This window comes from Microtus oregoni, unplaced genomic scaffold (assembly GCF_018167655.1).
Source record: "Microtus oregoni isolate MIOR12 unplaced genomic scaffold, Mior012 000016F_ref0000370, whole genome shotgun sequence".
Taxonomy (NCBI): Eukaryota; Metazoa; Chordata; class Mammalia; order Rodentia; family Cricetidae; genus Microtus; species Microtus oregoni.
The window spans coordinates 22,311,074-22,329,941 of NW_024543075.1; the positions used below are offsets into that span (position 1 = coordinate 22,311,074).

Genomic DNA, 18,868 nt, shown 5'->3' on the forward strand with positions numbered 1-18,868 from the left:
ACTGCCATGAAGTAAAGGTCAGTCTGAGCTATAAAAAGTGAGATGCTGTCTTGAAACAAAATTTCTTTATAAAATGAAAATAAATAGGTCTCTTTAGTACAGTCTGAATCTGTAACAGAAGTGAGCTGATTTCCATGTCAGAAACCAAGGTGGCAGGTGTACCCAGAACTAAAAGTTTTTATTTCTTTATTGTTTTTATCAGGTGTGCATGTTTGTGTATGTGTAGACACACATGAACATGTATGAGGAGGTCAGAGAACTACCTTGGATGTTAGTTCTTAAGAACTGTCCTTTTTTGTTAGTATGTTTGTTTTAAAAGTACACAAGCAGTTTTTACTTGGCATGCCCGCGTGTCTAGACTGCAGTGTGAGGGTGGTGTGTAAGGGCTGTGCTGCGCTGTGTGAGCTCATCTGGGGGACACATGCTGACTGTGGAGGGCACCACTGTGCCATCTCTGTAGAAATTTCAGCTGTGTGTTCTCTGTGAGGATCTCGCTTTTCAAGTTTGCTATTTTATTTTATTGTACTTTACTTTTAAGACAGCGTCTCTCTCTATGATCCTGGCTGGTCTCAAACTTGTGATTCTTATGCCTCAGCCTTCAGAACATTGACATAACAGACAAATTCTCATGATATAGGCCTAGCTGGCCTGAAACTCAAAGTGTAGACCAGCCTGGCCTTAAAATCACAGAGATCTGCTTGTCTCTGCCTCCTGAGTGCTGGGATTAAATGTGTGTGACATACTGGCCCCCTTTTATTTTTGAAACAGGGTCTCTTACTAGTCTAGCACAGAGATCCATCTGTCTCCACCCTCCATCTCTTAGATTGCAAGTGTGCTTCCCCCTGCCCAGGTCTGTACTTGGTCGCCCGGGCTGGAACTCACGTGTTTGTGTTTACGTGACATGCACTTTGAACAGCTCCCAGCTCTTCAGACCCTCTAGCTTTTTAAATGAAGCTGCAGTGCCGTGCTTTAGGTTTAGTTTAGTTGAAGCTTTATCCTCTAGCACAAACAAAGCTGGGAAAGTGTGAAGGGAAGTTTAGAATGGAGGTCCTTGCTGCTTGGTTATATCTGGCTCCTGCAAACTCCTTAAACAGGGGCCACTAAGGATGGGAGAGACAATTCTCACAAACTGCAGGAAAGAGGTAGAGTAGAAACAAGGGGGCTTACATCTGAGACTGTTGCCTGTGCTCCTAATGAAGATGCTTGATTGTGTCTAACACCAAATGCTTAACTGAGTTTCAGTAAGAAATATGAAGAAATGTTATCTCTGCCCTCAAGCCTGCATCACCTCTAATTACTGGCATTATTAGAAATGCATGGATCACTAATAGTTATTGAGGGTTTCTTTGGAGCTAAAAATAAACATTAGTCAACTTGGAAGACCTTACGGTAAGGGAGACAAGCCAGACACAAAAGGATGAATAACGTAGGCTCTCATCCAGAGCCCCTGAAAATCATCAGACTTCACAGCACCTAAGAGATGGTCCCTGGCAAGAACTGGGGTGGAGCAATGTGGGAATGAGGAAATATTTAAAGCTTCGATTCTAAGGGAAGTACTAGAGATTTAATGCATGCCATATACAAAGTATTGAACTGCATACTTAAAATTTGCTATGGAAATGTTCTTGCAAGAGAGAGAACAGAGTTGCCTGATAAATAAATAAACTCTGTGACATGTCTGGCTTAGTCATTTCTTCGAGTTATACGTTAAGCTTGACAAAGCTAAAGGGCTAAAATAAAAGCAGATTTAATTTGACTGTTTTCGTAGATTGTTCCTGGGAAAACAAGCCAATAATTGATGCCTTCTACCCAAAGACGATGAAACGAAACCCTTAAGGGTCTGTCATTCACTTAAACAATTAGGTGGCACAAAGAAAGCCTGTTTCTTTATAATCAGATCTGCCTTACGGGCATAAGATTGGCTTTGTTGTTGACACGACAGACCACTGCTGCTGGAGCCTGCGGCTTCTCTGGGGCAGAAGTGGATCCCGCTGAGCACAGTGGATGCTGTGAGAGCTCACTGGGTTTGACTCCACTCCCTCTGCTGCCTGAGTCTCTATTTCTGCATCCCAAAAATGGAGATGATGCTAGCCCTACCTCGTTAGACTACGCCACAAATTAAATCGACAACACCGGAAATACTTAGATGAGCTCCCATTGGGCAGGGGTAGAGGATAGATTTCTATAGCGGTGTTTCATGTGGTCAGTACACAGTGCACAATACACTTGGGGAGGAGGATGGGGTGAAGCAAGGCATGCCACCCTAAGTATTGTCCTCATTTGCATATCCTAAATAGCTGTTCTGTATTAGAGGACTGTAATCCCCTGGTTTCTGCTATCATGCTTGTGGTAGAAAAGAAGATAGATGCTCTATTAGAACACGCTGTGGATCTCTGCTGTGGTGCAAAGAGATGCACGTGAGATGCAGGGAGACAGAAACTGTGGAAGCTCCAAAGTTGGACCAGAATCCAGTTTTCTTATTTCTCTCCCCGGACCCCACTCACCACGGCTTTGTGGTGTTAAGGATCAAACCCATCACCTTGGCATGCTATTCAATGGCTCAGCGAGCTTCATACCTAGCCCTTAGTTTCCGTGAGACAGAATCCTACTATGTACTTGAACCTGTGATCCCTTGAGATCTGGGTTTGCAGTGTGTATCACCATGCCTAGAAAATTAAATCTTGTTCAGTTTCCATGTTCATGGGCTCTATGGCCCCTCAGTGAGATGACTTGATTTAATATGGTGGCGTTTTCCCTCAGAGAATCAGGCAATATTTAAAAGGACATAGAAACCTAAAGGAAATTCTCCCTTTGCCTTGTTGACCAGAGAGGTCGTCATTTCGGTTCTCCTCTAAGAGATCTTGCCCGTACCAAATACACTTTCAGAAAGCGTGTCCCCGCCATTCTTCTGCAGGTGTGGCTGTCCCCTCTTTCTCGGGCACAGCTAATTGGATGATAAGAATCACTGAGCTGCCTGAGGTCATTAGATTCTCCTTTCTGGTATTTTAGACTTCTAGAATAGATTTGGGATTTCAACACTGAAAGTGCTGGAAGAGGTGGTGCGTGGCCAGAGAGAAGGTCAGTGGTGGGAAGGAGGGTGGTAGGTGAGCGCCCTGTGCCCACGTCTTTCCGGTCCTGAACTCCCTTTGCTCCCCTGACCATCTATTTGCGGCAGGTAAAACATTACAAAGCTGAAATTCTTGATATTTAACTTTCCTCAATGTAATTAATTTTGTCGAGAGAAAGAAAAGAACTTTATCTTGTTTTTCAATTCACTATCTTCCGAGGACCGAAGCGGCAAGTCACTTTGTTGAGCAGGGACCTGGGAAATCGGGAAAAGTGATTTAGGAAGATGAGCCTGCAAAATCGTAGTGCAATCAGAATTGCATATGGAAGCTTGGGGGCCGAGGGGAGAGGCACCGTAATTGGGACAGAACCACAGAGACGGCAGGAAGCCAAGATCAGACAGCAAATGTCGAGAGGTTCCCCGGAAGAGGATTAAGGGGACAGGTAGCAAAGCCTCTCAGCTCCTGTGAGCCATATGATAAAGCAATTTAACATATGGTACAGGAAGATAGTAAAGAGGGTGAAGAAAGGGGAGCGCTTTTGTCTGCAAGGTTATATAACCACGTCTAATGTATGTATGCATGTGTGTGCGAGGATGCACGCCACTAATGAGATTAAAATGAGGATGGACTCCCACAGCTGGGACTCAAAGACTTTAGGAGAGAAGGTCTCCATTGTTGCTAGGAACTAAGGCCCCTTTAATCTCCTCAGGATAGTTCCTCCTGTCAGAATTCAGCGCTGCACCTGCTACAAGATGCTGCATCTGGACTATTCTCCTGTGTCCACAGAGCACTCTGGTGGAGCACCTGGCTGTTGGGGTGCTACTGTGGAAACTGGCACTGCCTTCTCCCTCGGTCATGCCTGGCACAGTACTGAGGGCCCCCATCTTGGGGGCTCATGAAACCACAAGGGGAGAAACTCTGGTGTGTGGGATCGGGCCAAATATTTTAATATGCAATGTTAAGGTATTAGTCTACATTAGTGCGATCACAAGACAGAATTTTTAACTTTTTTCCCCGGAAGGAGGAATAATACACTTACGTCACTGTGTAGCTCTGGTAGCCATTTTAGAAATACTATTTCAGAATAAGGGGTGCTGCAGCTCAGCCCAGGAGGCTGAGACAGGAGGATTCTACATCTGGAGGTAACCTGGAGTATACAGTGAGTTCTGGGGGGTAGCCTGGACTACATGGAGAAGCCTGTCCTGAAGAGGGGAATGAGGAGGAGGGGGAGGAGAAAAAGGAAGGAGGAAGGGAGGGAAGGGAAGGAGGAAAAAAGGGGGGGGGAAATTGGGAAGACGTGTGCACCCCAAAGTGGAGAAGAGTATTATTACAAGATGGTAAGAAGCAACTGGAATCATAAAACCAGATCACAAGTTCTGATCAGCCTCCTCCAAGCCACAAACAACTCTCCAAGATCACATCTTGGAGGAATCACCAAGCCTTTTTCACTTAAATTTCTACATAGATAGGGCAGAGTTTTTATCCGTGATCTAGCAAAATAGATAGTTGCCAATTAACACCACATGATGCGTGGAAGCCCATGGCACATACCTCCCTGACAGTCTGTGTCCAGTGAACGTGAGAGGCGATGAGGGAGTATGACGGGAACGGGGGTGGTGGGGCAAGGTAGTACGGCTAGTGAGAACTGAGCAAACGGTGGTCAAGACTGCAAAGAAAACAACAGCGCAGCTGCTCCTGCTAGAGTTGCTCTGAGAGCCGGATGATCTCACGATGCGGAAGCCTGCGCAGGAGGGCAGAGGGTGTGGGAGGGAAGGTTACTCGTGGAACACTCTCAGGAATCCCACTGACACACACTGGTCCACGGACAGGTGGGTGAGAGGGAGCTTCTCCGTACTTCAGCAGCTTGAAGAAATGGCGCTTAGGGCGAACGTGAGAAAATGTGGGGAAATTGTTATCCTATTCAAATAGATGGACACTGCAGACACGGAGATAAGCTGGGATGTGCGGATTCAGTATCAAGCCATGATGAGCCCCAAACCAAGGCTGGAGGTATAGCACAATAGTGGGATACTTGCCTAACATGCTCATGGCCCTGGCTTCCATCCTGTGCTAGTCAGTGTTCCATTTCTGTGAAAAGATGCCATGATATGGCAACTCTTATAAAGGAAAGCATTTAACTGGGGCTGGCTACGATTTGGAGGATTTATCCTTTATCATCATGGCAGGAAGCAAGGTGGTACACGGGCAGAAACAGTGCTGGAGAAGAAGCCGAGAGTTCTACATCTGAATCCACAGACAGCAGGATAATGGGTGACACTGGGCCTAGCTTGGGCTTCTGAAACCCCCAAACTCACTCTCCAGTGACACACTTCTTCCAACAAGGCCACACCTACTCCAACAAGGCCACACCTACTCCAACAAGGCCACACCTACTCCAACAAGGCCACATCTACTCCAACAAGGCCACACCACCCAGTAGCGACACTCCCTATGACCCTATGGGGCCAATTTTACTCAAACCACCACACATTCTAAACACCACAAAAGTCACAAATTATGCGTTTCCGAATCAAACTTGACCCACTAAATGGCATTTACAAACTTGTGACTTCACCAATTACTCCAGTCTTCTGTTATCTTGGTCTTGTCACCTTTAAAATGGAGAATGATCATAGCTACATCATAGAAAAACTGGTAGCTAATCCACACAGAACGTTTATGAGGCCCTGACACACCGTAAGACCTCAAAGTGATGGCACCAGCATTGTCACCATTACCGTCACCACCAGTAGAGTGTAAGTCTGTAAGGGCTGATGCTACCGTCTGTCTTGTTCACAGGCGTTGCTGCTATTCTGAAAAGGAGTCTGGTACACAGTAAATACTCAATAAGCACCTCTGAGCAACTGAATCATTAATTATGGATGTCAGTGGGCACTTCTAGAAATGAAGAATTATCTCCCTCTGCTCTCAAAAGCCTGACCTCTGGGCTGGGCGTGGTGGCACACACCTTTAATCCCAGCACTAGGGAAGCAGAAGCAGACAGATCTCTGTGAGTTCAAGACCAGCTAGCTTACATAATGAGTTCCAGGACTGCTAGGGCTATGTGGATAGACCCTTTCTCAAGCAAACAAAAAGCATAACCTAGGTGGTAGATCTTCCGAGTGATGTACACCTGAGACAGGTGCTGCCAAAGGCTGGTAATCAGAGGCGTCACTTTGTAAAGGACGAAGACGGAGTAGTTGGTGAAGCAGCAAATCTCAAAGGAGCAGCTTGACTCTCTATATCCACTCAATGCAAAAAACAAGGAAGGAGGATGCAGATCCTAGGAAGGATGCTGAAAGAACAGAGGATCCTGATGCATGAGCCTCCTCCAAAGGACAGGATCCGAAGTGGAGGGGAGACTGAGATGTTCCACACCAGACTCTCAGAGAAGACTCCACATTGTTTGAAACAGAGTGGCCACGGAGGTGCAAACTACATGTGAGCATAGGATGTGAAGCCTTTTCCTCAGTTGTGCCGCTGGTATTAGTGTCAAGCCCACCCTGTGAGTATAAAACCATTACCACAATTTTTGAGCCAAATTTGAAGCAAGATTTAATTACACACTGGCGAGGATGATGGATCCTGGCCAGGTCCATTCAGGGTTCCCGGAAAACGGCAACAAGTCACATTTTGTTGAGGCTTACAAAGGCAAACCCACAAGGCTACATATTTCTCACTAATTAGGGGCAAACATATATCCCGACATATTTCTTGCCTGTGTACCTCCTACCTACACGTGATCGAGCATGTCTGACGCACTAGGGTCAAAAAACTTCGCTAGGGGAGTGAAAACATGTGGCTTGTTATCTTACATAAACAATAGCCCCCAGCACCTCAGGAAGTATCTGTCCTTGGGCAAGGGGCTACAGAGTAGAGGCATTTTTTTGTTTTATGGATCTTAGGCACAGCAATTAAAACTTAAAACATAACTTTAACTCTCACACTAGCTGCAGTACAAGAGCAAAATCGCCGTTCACTAATAGGCTGTCCTAGAACACATAAATATACGACTGTCGAGTCAGATCTGTGATTGCACCTCCGTGTGTGCCTCTGTGGTGTGAATGTTGAGCTGGAGAAGTCCATGCCAGCACCTTGGAGAACAGCAGCTAAATTCTTCTGAGTATGGAAGGGCATCTTCCTGGACTCTGGGGGGGTTTTAGGCACTTTGGGTCTACTTCTTAGACTTCTGGGATCATCCAGGCACTGGATCTCCTGGCTACTGTTCCAAGAAGATGAAGCCGTAGAAGAGGAGGTTTGTGTTTTCTGCTTAGATGAACACTCAGCCACAGAACAAGACGGGGCTGTTTTTAACGCCCGTGGATGCGGTACCTGGGTGCCCAGTGTCTAAGTACTCACCCATTTATCCTTTCAATTTCATAAGCTGCTGACTTCTTCCTACTTGATTTATTCTTGGCTTCTGCTGGGCTCAGGAAAGGCAGCTCCAGCACCTGGCATGTCCCATGATTTGAACACAAGGAAATGTCACCAGGAAGAGGCGCTTCAAGTTTTTCTTTTCTTTTTTTTCTTTCTTTTTTTTTTTTTTTTTTTGTTTATGGGATGTGGGAAACCGGGTGTTCCAAAGGAAAAGGTCAGAAGGTCTTTGGGGACACTGAGACTCCCATCCAAAGCTGACAAGCAGGTAAGATCGGTAAAACCTCTTGTCAGCCACCAAAATTATTCTCCCAGATTCCCTTGCAGCGAGGCGTGGCCACGGAATGAAATCTCTCGGATAGGATGTGGGCAGAAGTGATGTGTGTCACTTCCAGAACAAAGCCCGTTAAGAAGCAGCTTGAACCTCCTCCTCCCGGTCCTCCCCCTCCACCCTCTGAATGTAGAGAACAGGCTAGTGAGACTAATGTGGCCCATGTATGGCAGAAAGAATTCTGTTCCTTAATTGTCATATGGAGAGAGTGGGAGGGGCCAGGGAGGGACATCCATCTTGGACTATTTATGACTTAAATTATACCTCTGTTATATCTGGGCTAGTATACCTCTAGGAGTCTGTTTGTTCCAGCGGTTGAGTTCATGTCTTGCCTGCTACACAAACAAGCCTAAGTCAGAGTGGAGGCACCAAGGTTCTCATTCATTTCTTACCTCCTTTGCTTGGTTAACTCATCCTCATGAGCTATCTCAGGAAGGCCTTCGGTGATTTAGTCTAGAGCCACCCTCTTGTAGGCTCCCCCAGCACTCCACAGCCACGCTCAGCCTGCTCCTTCAGTTTGGCTTTAATGTGAACATTATTTCAAAATGTACAGAACCACGCACGTAAGAAATGTGTATTTTGTTAACTGTAAATGTGAGCTTAGATGATTGTGCCCTGGTTAGAAGGACGGCATGCTACAGAGTTTAGATTAACATGAACTGAGGTCCATCGCTGGCTCTGAAATGCCCTGGGAGGGTGTGGAAGGGTGTCCAGATGGACACACAGAGATGTGATAAAGCAAAGAAAGTCAATTGGTAATTGCAGAATCTAGGTGGTAGGTATTGTGGATGCTCCTTACACCGTTCCCATTTTTCTGTTTAAAAATGGATAAATGTGAAAGGAAGCAAATCAGAGAAAGACACTTCGTTTAAATGTATCTTGGATAAACCACTATTATTTAAACTTCATTTAAATTAATGACTCTTTAAGCTATTTTCATTTTTTTCTAGTAACAATCAAGTTGCAATAAATATTATTTTATTTTACAGGGATCTTTGTATTATGTTTGAGCTTCTTTTTAAACGTTTGTGTGTTGTGTGTGTATGTATGTATGTATGCATTTTTATGTGTGAGTGAGGGTATGCACACGTGAGGGTCACATGTGGTGACCAAGAGCAACCCCAGCCACCTCCTTCTACTGTCAGTCAGGGTCTCGTTGCTGTTTGTCACAGCTAGCTGGCTCAGTGGCTTCAAGAGTCTGCTGCTGGCACCTCTCTGCTCAGCACAGGAATCTGGAATTACAGATGCACATGGCTGCGCTGACTTTACGGAGGTTCTGCACTCAGGCTCGTGTTTACACAACAAGCCTTCAGCCGCGGATTTCAACTTCTTTATATTTGTGAATCAATGCCTATGATACAGTTCTCTTCTACCTTGCAACACACACACACACACACACACACACACACACACACACAACCTGCTACAACCAAGAGTCAGACATATAAGAGAAAGAGGAAAACCTCCCCATCTAACTTTTTGGCTTCACTTTTCTGCATGCATGCATCTCTCTCTCTCTCTCTCTCTCTCTCTCTCTCTCTCACTCTCCCTCCCTCTCTCTCTCCTTCTCTTTCTCCCTATCCCTCTCTCTTTCTCTGGGTGTGTGTGTGTATGTGTATTCATGTACATGCAAGCATAGGCCAAAGATTGATGCTAGATGTCTTCCTCTATTGCTCCTCACCTTATTTTTTTTTAAGCCCTGAATCTGGAGCTAGCTGGCCAGCAATCCCCAGGGATCCTTCTGTCCCTGCCTCCCCCAGTGCTAGGATTATATAGGTTCCTGCCACCAGTATGAACTCAGGTCCACATGCTTGTATCCCAAATACCATCAACTGATTTATTGTCCCAGCTCCTGTGTAACTTTTAAAAAAGATTTGAACAATATGTAACATTACCATAAGTGCACGAGTTGCAGAAGACAGCAATATTAGCCCTCATCACTTAACAGATGTCTGTAACATGGCACTTTTGGATGAGAGACATCAAGTGTGCGGTGTAGAGTTATATCTGGTTCACACTGACCAGGACACTCCCCCCCTCCCTGCTGTCTAACTTGTACAGTGCCAGAAGGTGTTGTACAGATCCTACCCAGCACTAGACCTGACATGCTACAAAACCAGCCTTCCTGGAGAGGGGTACCCCTTAGTGCAAGCGTGGTATGACAGCTACGGAGGAAACCAACTGCTTTCTGGTTGGATTTGAGCTAGTTCCACCCAATCAAAAGCCCATGACTGGGAAGATCAGAGGCCCACATGGGGAATATACTGTTGTTGCTTTGTTAAATGCTCACCCTGTCTAACTGCCTCCTAGGTATTTATATTTATACCCATAGACATACACTTAGATTTTGTCAGAGAAGCTCCTTTTTGCTGTAGGCACTGGTTAATGCAAAGACTTATAACTGGTCTACGAGCTGAGTATAAATGAGTTCTCAGGTACACACGGGTCATTTACATCAACCTCCTCATCCAAGGCTCGGGGAGCACTGCAGAGAAGGGAGCCGAAAGAATGTAAGCTCGGTCAGTATGGGAGAGAACTATGAAATGTTCACTTCCAGACATGGTGTGGCTGTTGTTCACATCAACTCCCAGCAGCTGTGGTCACCTGTGCAAGATCAAGGACGGGGGAAGGGGCCAAAGCCTCATCTCTAGAGCTGCTGAGGGAGGGAGATTCACTCTTTTTTGAAAATGTGATCTGGTAGGTTTCCCCTGCCCCTGTGGATGTCCCTCCACACACGTGGGCAGCATTAAATAGACGCAGGAGGTTATTAATAACAATGAAAGGACATGATGTTGAGAAAGAGGTGGGGTTTGGATAGAGGAAGGGAGGGGGGAATTGATGAATACAATCAACATGTACTGCATGAAATAAAAACATAAATGTACGGAACTTTCTAAGACCAAATAGAAAATACCATTATTTAAAAAAAAAGACTCGTGTCTATGCTGTGCAGGTATTGTAAGAGGTGCTTGCCATGCAAAGACGATAATCAGTCACCTGTCCATTTTCCCCTCTTTATATATGCACATATATGGAACTTCCAGATACCTCTGTCTCTAAGAAAATCCAACGTACCGACCAGCATGCTCAACTAAGACAACCTTCCCGAGAACCATGAGTTAACTCTCGAGATGACGCTTCTCTCGCAGGTTTCCAGGAGCGGGCCACACATTTGGAACGCGGTGGCCTCACACTCGCTTTCACCCTTGTGACATTTTCACAGCTCTCAGCAAAATGCTTGTGTCACCGTCAGTGGCTCTGCAAATGATCGCAGTGCTTGTTGAGAGTCTGTTTTTCTGGGCCAGTTCTGATACTGTGGACCTGGGGGAGGGAGGCGCAAAGCCCAAGGCTGGTTCTTTTCATCTTCCAAAGGGGGACAGCAGACTCGTGGCCGCATTCTTCTCTTTAAGGGGTCTGATCTATGTACCTAGCCAGAGCGTGAAAGATGTTCAAAGTCGGCATTCAAATGCAAAAGTGCAGAATTCCAAACCAGAGTTGGCATCGTAGAGTAGCAAAGGATCGCTCTGCTTTAAGTGATCACAGAGGTGTTTGTGATTCTGTTTTGCTTTCATGATAGACTGTTATTCTGTCTGTGATTTATTTAATGCTACATCTCCAGCCTGCAAGAGAACTCTCAATTATTGTAACAGTTTCCATGGAAACATATGATCTATTCTCTCTTATTTGCTCACTGTTCCCTAACGATCCATTCTCCCACTACCCCCCTAAGCCCCACCTCAGCCTCAGTTCTTTCCAGAAGCCCCCATGGAATTTCCATTTTCCATCAGCAATTCTCCTGCCTATACTGTTAAGTTATCAAAAGCATGTGCACGGTACACTGACTTTTGAGTTAACAAGGACAAAAATAAGAATGGTAAATGAGCCCGGGGAGACTAGAATGAAGCAAATTCAATTAAGAAAAGTTCACATGTGGAGACCGAGTCAGCGAGGGGCCACAGGAGTGGGCAAACTTGAGTGGAAGCAAGATTCCCCAATGTTTATACTCTTAATATAATTTTAATTGTAAGCCATGTAAATACAAGGCTGACTTAAAATATAATTGGAGAAGAAAGAAATGAGAAAGGACTGTGTGTAATTATGAAGTTTCTTGGGTGGTGAGAATCTTGAGACTCTGCTGATTGTTTGACAAATTAGAAACCACTGGAGGATTGTATTGGTTATGTGGGGAGAGCATAATGGCATGAAAATTACATCCGCAAAACTCTGCATGTGTGTGTGTGTGTGCGTGCGCGCACGCTTATGTGTGTATATGTGCTCACATATGCGTTGTATATGATTCAATTTTATCTTCTATGAGTTGGAGGTCTGACTATACTGCCCACCTAGCCTTGACTCCTTTTGCTCAGTTTCTTGTGTAGCTATTTATGTGTATCACTGTACCCAACTCAAAACTTAATTTTTGAAGTTCCTACATAAGACTGGGTGCAGTGTTGCTCCTTTGTGATCTCTGCACCTGAGTGGATGAGGCAGAAGGACAATAGGAAGGTTCAAAACCCACCCATGTGACATAGGTCAAACCTCAGAAATGACATAATACAAGACTCCCTACTGGACTCAGCCTATCAGAATTCCCTCTTCCTTTAGGTCACTTTCTCCTTCATCCTTGGGGAAACTGCTTTACTTTGAAATCCATTCTTCCTAACATTTTAAACACCCTGACTCTCCCCTTAATATTTCATCTCTAGGCTTCCATAGAGCCCTTCACTACCACCGAGTGGCTCCCCTCTTCCTGTTTACTTTCCTTTCTGACCCTGTCTAGGCACTGCGTTCACTCACTCAGTTACTACATTTTTCCTGGCCACCTGCTTTCTACATGCTAGCCTCTGTGGGTTGCAGCAGGCTGTTACCATAATCTAGTTCACTGCTTCCCCTAAACAGCCCTAGTCTTACTCCCAGTACGCTTCTCCACCCCACACCCAAACTGCTCATCACTGCTTGGAAAACTCACCCAAGGGGTGTGGACCACAATCGGCTGCCTACTGTGTAACCTGATGGAGCTCAGTGCTCCTTGGTCACCCCCTTGGGTGTCTGTCCTTTCTTTCCATTCTCATTCCAACCTGAGGCTCTTCAAAGTCTAAGACAGCATTTCAGACTCTTGAATGGATCTCAATAGAAAATCTGGTCATAGGCAATAGAAAACACAAGCATTAAACCTAAATGTTGAATTAATCACGTCCATAATTTTGAAATTCAGAGTTGGCTATAACAGGGAAGAGTCTTACTCTTGGGTCACTTTAGCAGAAAAAGCAACAGACCAGTATGTAAGTAGGAGTATCATCCATTAATAATTTTCATGAGAGGAGAAAATAGAATGGAGAATGGCTGGGCAAGGGGGTACATGCTTAAAATCCCAGCACTATGAGGAAGGATTGATGCAGCGAGACTATAGGTTGGAGCCCAACCTGGGCTATGTAGCAAGACCCTACATCAAACAAGAGAATTAATGGATAACTGCTTTAAGTTGGTGGTCAGGGAAGACCTTACAGAAGTTTTATCCCAGTAGAGATGTGAATTAGAAGAGCCAGCCATGCAAAGACCTGAGGGTCTTGTGTCAACAAAGATCTATGGGAAGAAGAAAACTGGCTTGATTCAGGCACCCAGCAGCCACCATTATATCTAGAATGTGCTGGGCAACAGGAGAAGAAACAGTAAAGATGTCAAGGAGCAAAGAAGGGCGAGATCATAAGGGTAGCGTAAGCCACGAATGAGAATGGAACAGACAATGCATCTGAGCGGTGGCAGGAGGGAAGACTAACTTACAGGAAGCTAGTGAACAAACCACTGCAGCTGCTAAGCGAGGAGCGTACTGATTATGGGTGCTGAGGTGGCAAGGGACACCAGTAAGGAGCTTTCGCAGCGGTTTGGCTGAGGGCCATGCTGTGGAAGATGGAGTAGAGGTAGCAGGTGCTGAGTAGGCTTTGACTGACCCAACAGGATTGGTGACTGAACTGTATGGAGTATGGAAGGGCACGGGTGGTATAAGGACAAAGATGGAGAATGGAGGGGGACTCAAGGATAACTCAGGTTTCTTGCTTAAGTTTCAGAGACGAAAAAGAAATTTATATTTTTTGCACACCTGAGTTCACGCGATGAGATTTATAGCAGACATCTTTGTGGCACACTCAGGGATTCAAAGACTCCAAACAACACTAAACAAGTCAGGAATACTTATAACACAATCTCGACTCTGGTAAAACAGCATCTCGCGGTGTCTATAAAAGCATCCAGGATTGCTCTATGAGTCCCAGGGTCATCCTTCACTGTGCTGTTGCTCAAGAGGAACTGTTCCCAGTCTCAACGGCCACCGTGATCTTTTCCAAAAGCAAACCCGATCGTGTCACTTCTCTGCTTAAAAACTTCCAATGGCTCCCCACTGCACCATGGATAAAATCCATGCGTACCTTTCTAGCTCATGGCCCTCAGCATGATCAGGCCACTGCTTCTCTTCGCTACCTCCTGTCCTCTGCTCATGTCACCATGGTCCCAGTGCCTCCTGGTGACACCTGGAATGCGCCAAGCCCTTCCCACCTCGGGATGCTGGCACTGCTCTTCCCTCTGCTGGAACAGTCTTTCCTTGCTCTGGCTTACTTCAAGAGACTGGGTCTTATGTATTCCAGGCTGGCCTTGAACTCACTATGCAGCTGAGGAGGATCCCTGTATCTCTACCTCCTGATGCCTAAATTTTGAAGTGATGGGTACTTGCCTCTATGTCTGGATTATGTAATGCTAGGGACCAAATCAGGGCATCATGCCTTCTAGGCAAGCCACTCTGATAACTGAGCTATGTTCTCAGCCCCTCCTTCCTTGTTCTGAATGCATGGCTGGCTCATTGCCATTCTTGGCTCATTTCTCCTCCCCAGATCATGTGAGTGGGTCCCCTCTTGATTTGTAGGTGAGATAAGCCCCTATTCACCTTCTTCACAATGTTCAGTACAGGCTGCAACCTGGGTTTATCTATGTTCACCTCTTTTCCCACCATAAGGACATCCGTTCCATCCAAAGTGGATGCCACCACCAAGTCACTCTGTACCTTGCCAAAGCTGCCTTTCCCCAGCACCATCAGGAAGTTAAAATCGGTCAGTTTCATCCGATCCCTGTTGCCATTGTTGTCAAATTTGGAGATGGTGTTGGCTGTCTTTTCTTCTGGAGCTTTGGTACCCTGGTTGATCTTGGCTCTCTGGAGGAAGAAATAAACAGAATACAGGATGAGGGCTGGGAACACGCTGTAGGAAGATACACGGGCTCAGCAGATGCTGTGGTTCCTACAGTCAGAAACCTAACCTCTGCAACGCACAACTGCATTGCTCTGCAAATGTACCGCCTTGAGGCCATCCTGGGCCCCTTTCATTATCCCTCCAATCACGTCCTTCCCTGGGAGGTGCATATTTCCTTGGCCACCCTGGAATTCATCAACTTCTTTCCCTGTCTATCAGCACTGCCTGTTAGCATCTATCTGTCACCCAGAGGACCCACAGTGGGTCCCTCCCTACCAAGTTTCACAGTAAGTAACATGAAGCTTCTCATACAAGCGAGTCAGCCACTAGCCAAAATGCTTCAGCTTGCATTTGTTGAGAGAGTTAAGTGCTCCTTCCCCATAGCCGCTGAGCCTGTATAAGAGAGCCAGCCCTTCCCAGCTGCCGTCCAGACACAGCTGTTGGTAATTTCTGTCCTCGTTGCCTTGACTTTCTTCACACATGCTTGTTTCGTGACTTCTGTTTTCCTTTACACCAGAGTGTAAGCTCCTGGAGGACACGGGCTTTGCCAGTTTGGTTTTCACTGATTCTCGGGTATCTGGATGAGTATGTGGTGCAGAACAGGCAACGGAGTGCACCTGGCAAAGGAACGTTCTAGACCTCAGTCCCCATGAACGCTGACAGTGCCAGTGCCAAGCATGAGCCCCGGTACACAGCAGACCCTGTGAATGGCTACCATTATCATGGTTTCCTTATTTCATGTCTTTTGATGACAAATAGGCAATAAAATGCTTTCTGGAGTTTTGTTTCTCTTCCCCCCCTCGTGCGTGTGTGTGTGTGTGTGATGAGAGAAACAGATAGAGGATAGATAGATAGATAGATAGATAGATAGACAGACAGACAGACAACAGATGATCGAGAGAGAGAGGGGTGTAAATTTTTATAAATGTAAGTGGGGATGTGAGTGTGTGCATGACACAATACTCAAGTGGAGGTCAGAGGACACCCTCAGGTGTCAGCCTTCACCTTCTGCTTTGTTGAAGGCAGGGTCTGTCTTAGTATTTGCCACTGTGTGCACCAAGGTAGGCTGGCTTGCCCTCAAGTTAGTTTCCAGGGATTCGCCCATCTCTGCCTCCCCTCTCTCCATAGGAGCACTGGGATTACAAATGCATGTCATAACCACGCGCCTGGTTTTACATGAGGTGGTGGAGAGTCAAGCTCAGGTCCTTCCGATTGCACACTTTACTAACCGAACCATCTCCTCAGCCCCTTCCTGGGGTTTTGAATGCCAATGAAAATGACTCATCCAATCAAGGGACTCCCACTGAGTGTCTGCTACACACCGGGCTCTGCTGGAGGTGCCCAGAGTAGATCAGGGAGCAGAAGAAACACTGATGCTCAGAGGATGCGCATCGTGCAGGGACAATGTCCTCCATGCTGACTTTCAAGAATGATGTCAGCTGTAGCCTAGGCCGACATTCAGTGAGCGAGACTGCTCGGCTCCCATCGCTTTTCATCTTCTTAGTTACTGCTTTAAAAAAAATTGAAGTTGGGACCAAGGGAGATAGTTAGTTTGGAAAAGTGTGTGCCTTGTAAACACACAGAGCTGAGTTGCCAACTCAGAATCCACATTTCAAAGGGCATGGTGGTATATGCTGGTAATCCCAGGGCTGGAGAGGTGGAGGCAGGAGGATGGGGCCCTGAGGCTCACTGTCCAGTAACTTAGTCTACTCAGTGAGCTCCAGGCCAGTGAGAGACCTTGTCTCAAAATAAAGGTGGATGGTGTTTGATAAAGGACACCCATGGTTGTCCGCTGGCTGCCATGTGCACATAAACACATATGTACCTGCACACAAATGATCATGCCTATACAAATAAATAAAATATGTAAATAATTGAGATGCAAATAGTAAAATGCACAGATCTTAAGTACATAATTCTATGAACTTTGACAATTATATGCATAGCTATACCCCAAACAAGATATGGACCAAGACCAACTCCCCAGGGAGGTTTGCAGCTGATCTTCCCTTACAAACAGCGAAGACAAACTCTGCTCATAGGTCGGCTTCATCTATTCTTGAATTTCATTCAAATAAAATCAAAGCACAAAGACCCTTTCATGCCTTCTCTCCTCCTCTCATCAGAACATTCTGGAATCCCTTTTCACTCAGTTGCATGAACCAGAAAGTCCTCTCAGGGTTGCTGAGAACTCATTGCTGATATTAATCATTCTTCTGTTGATGGGTGTTGGTGGTGTTTGAGGCTACTAACCAAACAGCTGTCCCAGAACTCAAACTAGTTTTATAGTAAGACATGTTGACGTTTAAGCCCAAAACACCCAACAAGCAGCTCCTATGGGTTAAGGGCAAAGGAGAGATTTGAGAGACAGAGGCAAGGAGTCCCAGGGAGGCGGAGGTGATTCGAAGCATGAGACCATGTCATTGGGGTGGAGACGTCACGTAAGAGAGGTGCCCCAGACAATGGTTGCCTATCTTTCTTGGATCATATCCTCATGCCGTCCTGAATCCTCCCTCCAGTCTCCTGGTTTTTTCCTGACTGATCCAATCTCCCCCACCCTGCTCCATCTCATTGCCTCCTCACTGGGTCTCCTGTTTCCTCTGTAGCTGACCTGAGATGTTCTGGACTCCCATGCTTGTTTCTCATCCCACTCCCACCCCAGCCATAGGGTGTGCTTGTCCATCCACATGGAGATTCCGAGAGCACAATCTCCTCTTAAAGGAAATGGGAGAGCTCGTGCCTTTCAGTTTCTTCACTTGGATTTTTTTCAGTGGACTGGAATTAAGCTTTTTTTTTTTTCCATTTTACTTTTAGTTGACATGCATAGGTATTTTGTCTACAGGTGTGTCTGGGCACTGTGTGCATGCAGTGCCTGTGGAGTCCAGAAGAGGGCATCAGATCCCCTGGAACAGGCGGTACAGGCAGTTGTGAGCCACATGTGGGTGCTAGAATTTGAACCTTGTCCTCTGGAAGAGCAGCCAGTGCTCTTAACCACTGAGTCATCTCTCCAGCCCCCCAAATAACTAATTACAAAAAAGTCCTTAGGGGCCAGTGTTTGTGAACTGTGTTTAGATAAGATTCCCATGCTGGAGCTTGGTCCCCAGTATGACACAATACGACCTTGTGGAAAGTGAGTGGGTGACTAGGATGCCGCCCTTGGGAAGAAATGATGCTCCTTTCATTGGTTATTTCTCTCTAAAGTCTTTAGGAAGCAAAGCCACTATGTGCTGACCCCCTTCCACACACATCTACTTCCTTTTCTGTTTCTCCCCCATGAAGGGACTCAGCCAGGATGGTTCTCACCAGAGGCCACACTGATAGGGGCCATGCAGCTTTTCATCCCCTTAAATTGTGTGCGTGTGTGGGGGAGACCTTTTCTTCTAAATTACCTAGCTTCAGTACTTTGTTACAGCAATAGCATATTAGTTCAATATTAGAACCAAAAGAAGAAGTTTATTCTTTCAAACGCTGTTGTCACTTTAATGTTTAATCAGTTGCCAACTGTCAAAAATCAGGAGAGGTCTTATAAACATCTAGAACTGGGCTGGAGGTGTAGCTCAGTACGAGAGCACTTTCACGGCAGGCATGAGGTCCTGTGTTCTCTCACTCATACCAAAAACAAAACAAAACTGCAAAACCAGACTCCCAGCCTCTTCTGAAGAAGTTGCCCTGGCGACACTGGGTGGGCTTCCTCCCTGTTAAGGTTCCTAGTTCCCCATTTAGGATTGTTCCCCTGATCCTATGAGCCTCCTGAGGACAAGAATCTGTCATACAACTTTCTAGAGATCCCAGAGTTGCAGGTGCCTCACGGGTCCTGCATCAAAGACAGTGTCACTGAAAATGAAAGCCACAGCAGAAAC

General features: G+C 46.0%; 1 protein-coding gene across 2 annotated transcripts in view; it reads right to left on the reverse strand.

Moving 5' to 3' along the window:
• The window catches only part of Prkcb (protein kinase C beta), a 341,534-nt gene that overhangs the window by 74,303 nt on the left and 248,363 nt on the right, over window positions 1–18,868 (reverse strand). For both annotated transcript variants that reach the window (XR_005975798.1, XM_041667187.1), the window contains exon 9: window positions 14,825–14,971. Coding sequence is in view for 1 of the 2 variants with exons in the window: in XM_041667187.1 (XP_041523121.1) it covers window positions 14,825–14,971 (147 nt within the window). In the remaining variant the exon portion in view is untranslated. The remainder of the gene's footprint in view (window positions 1–14,824; window positions 14,972–18,868) is intronic.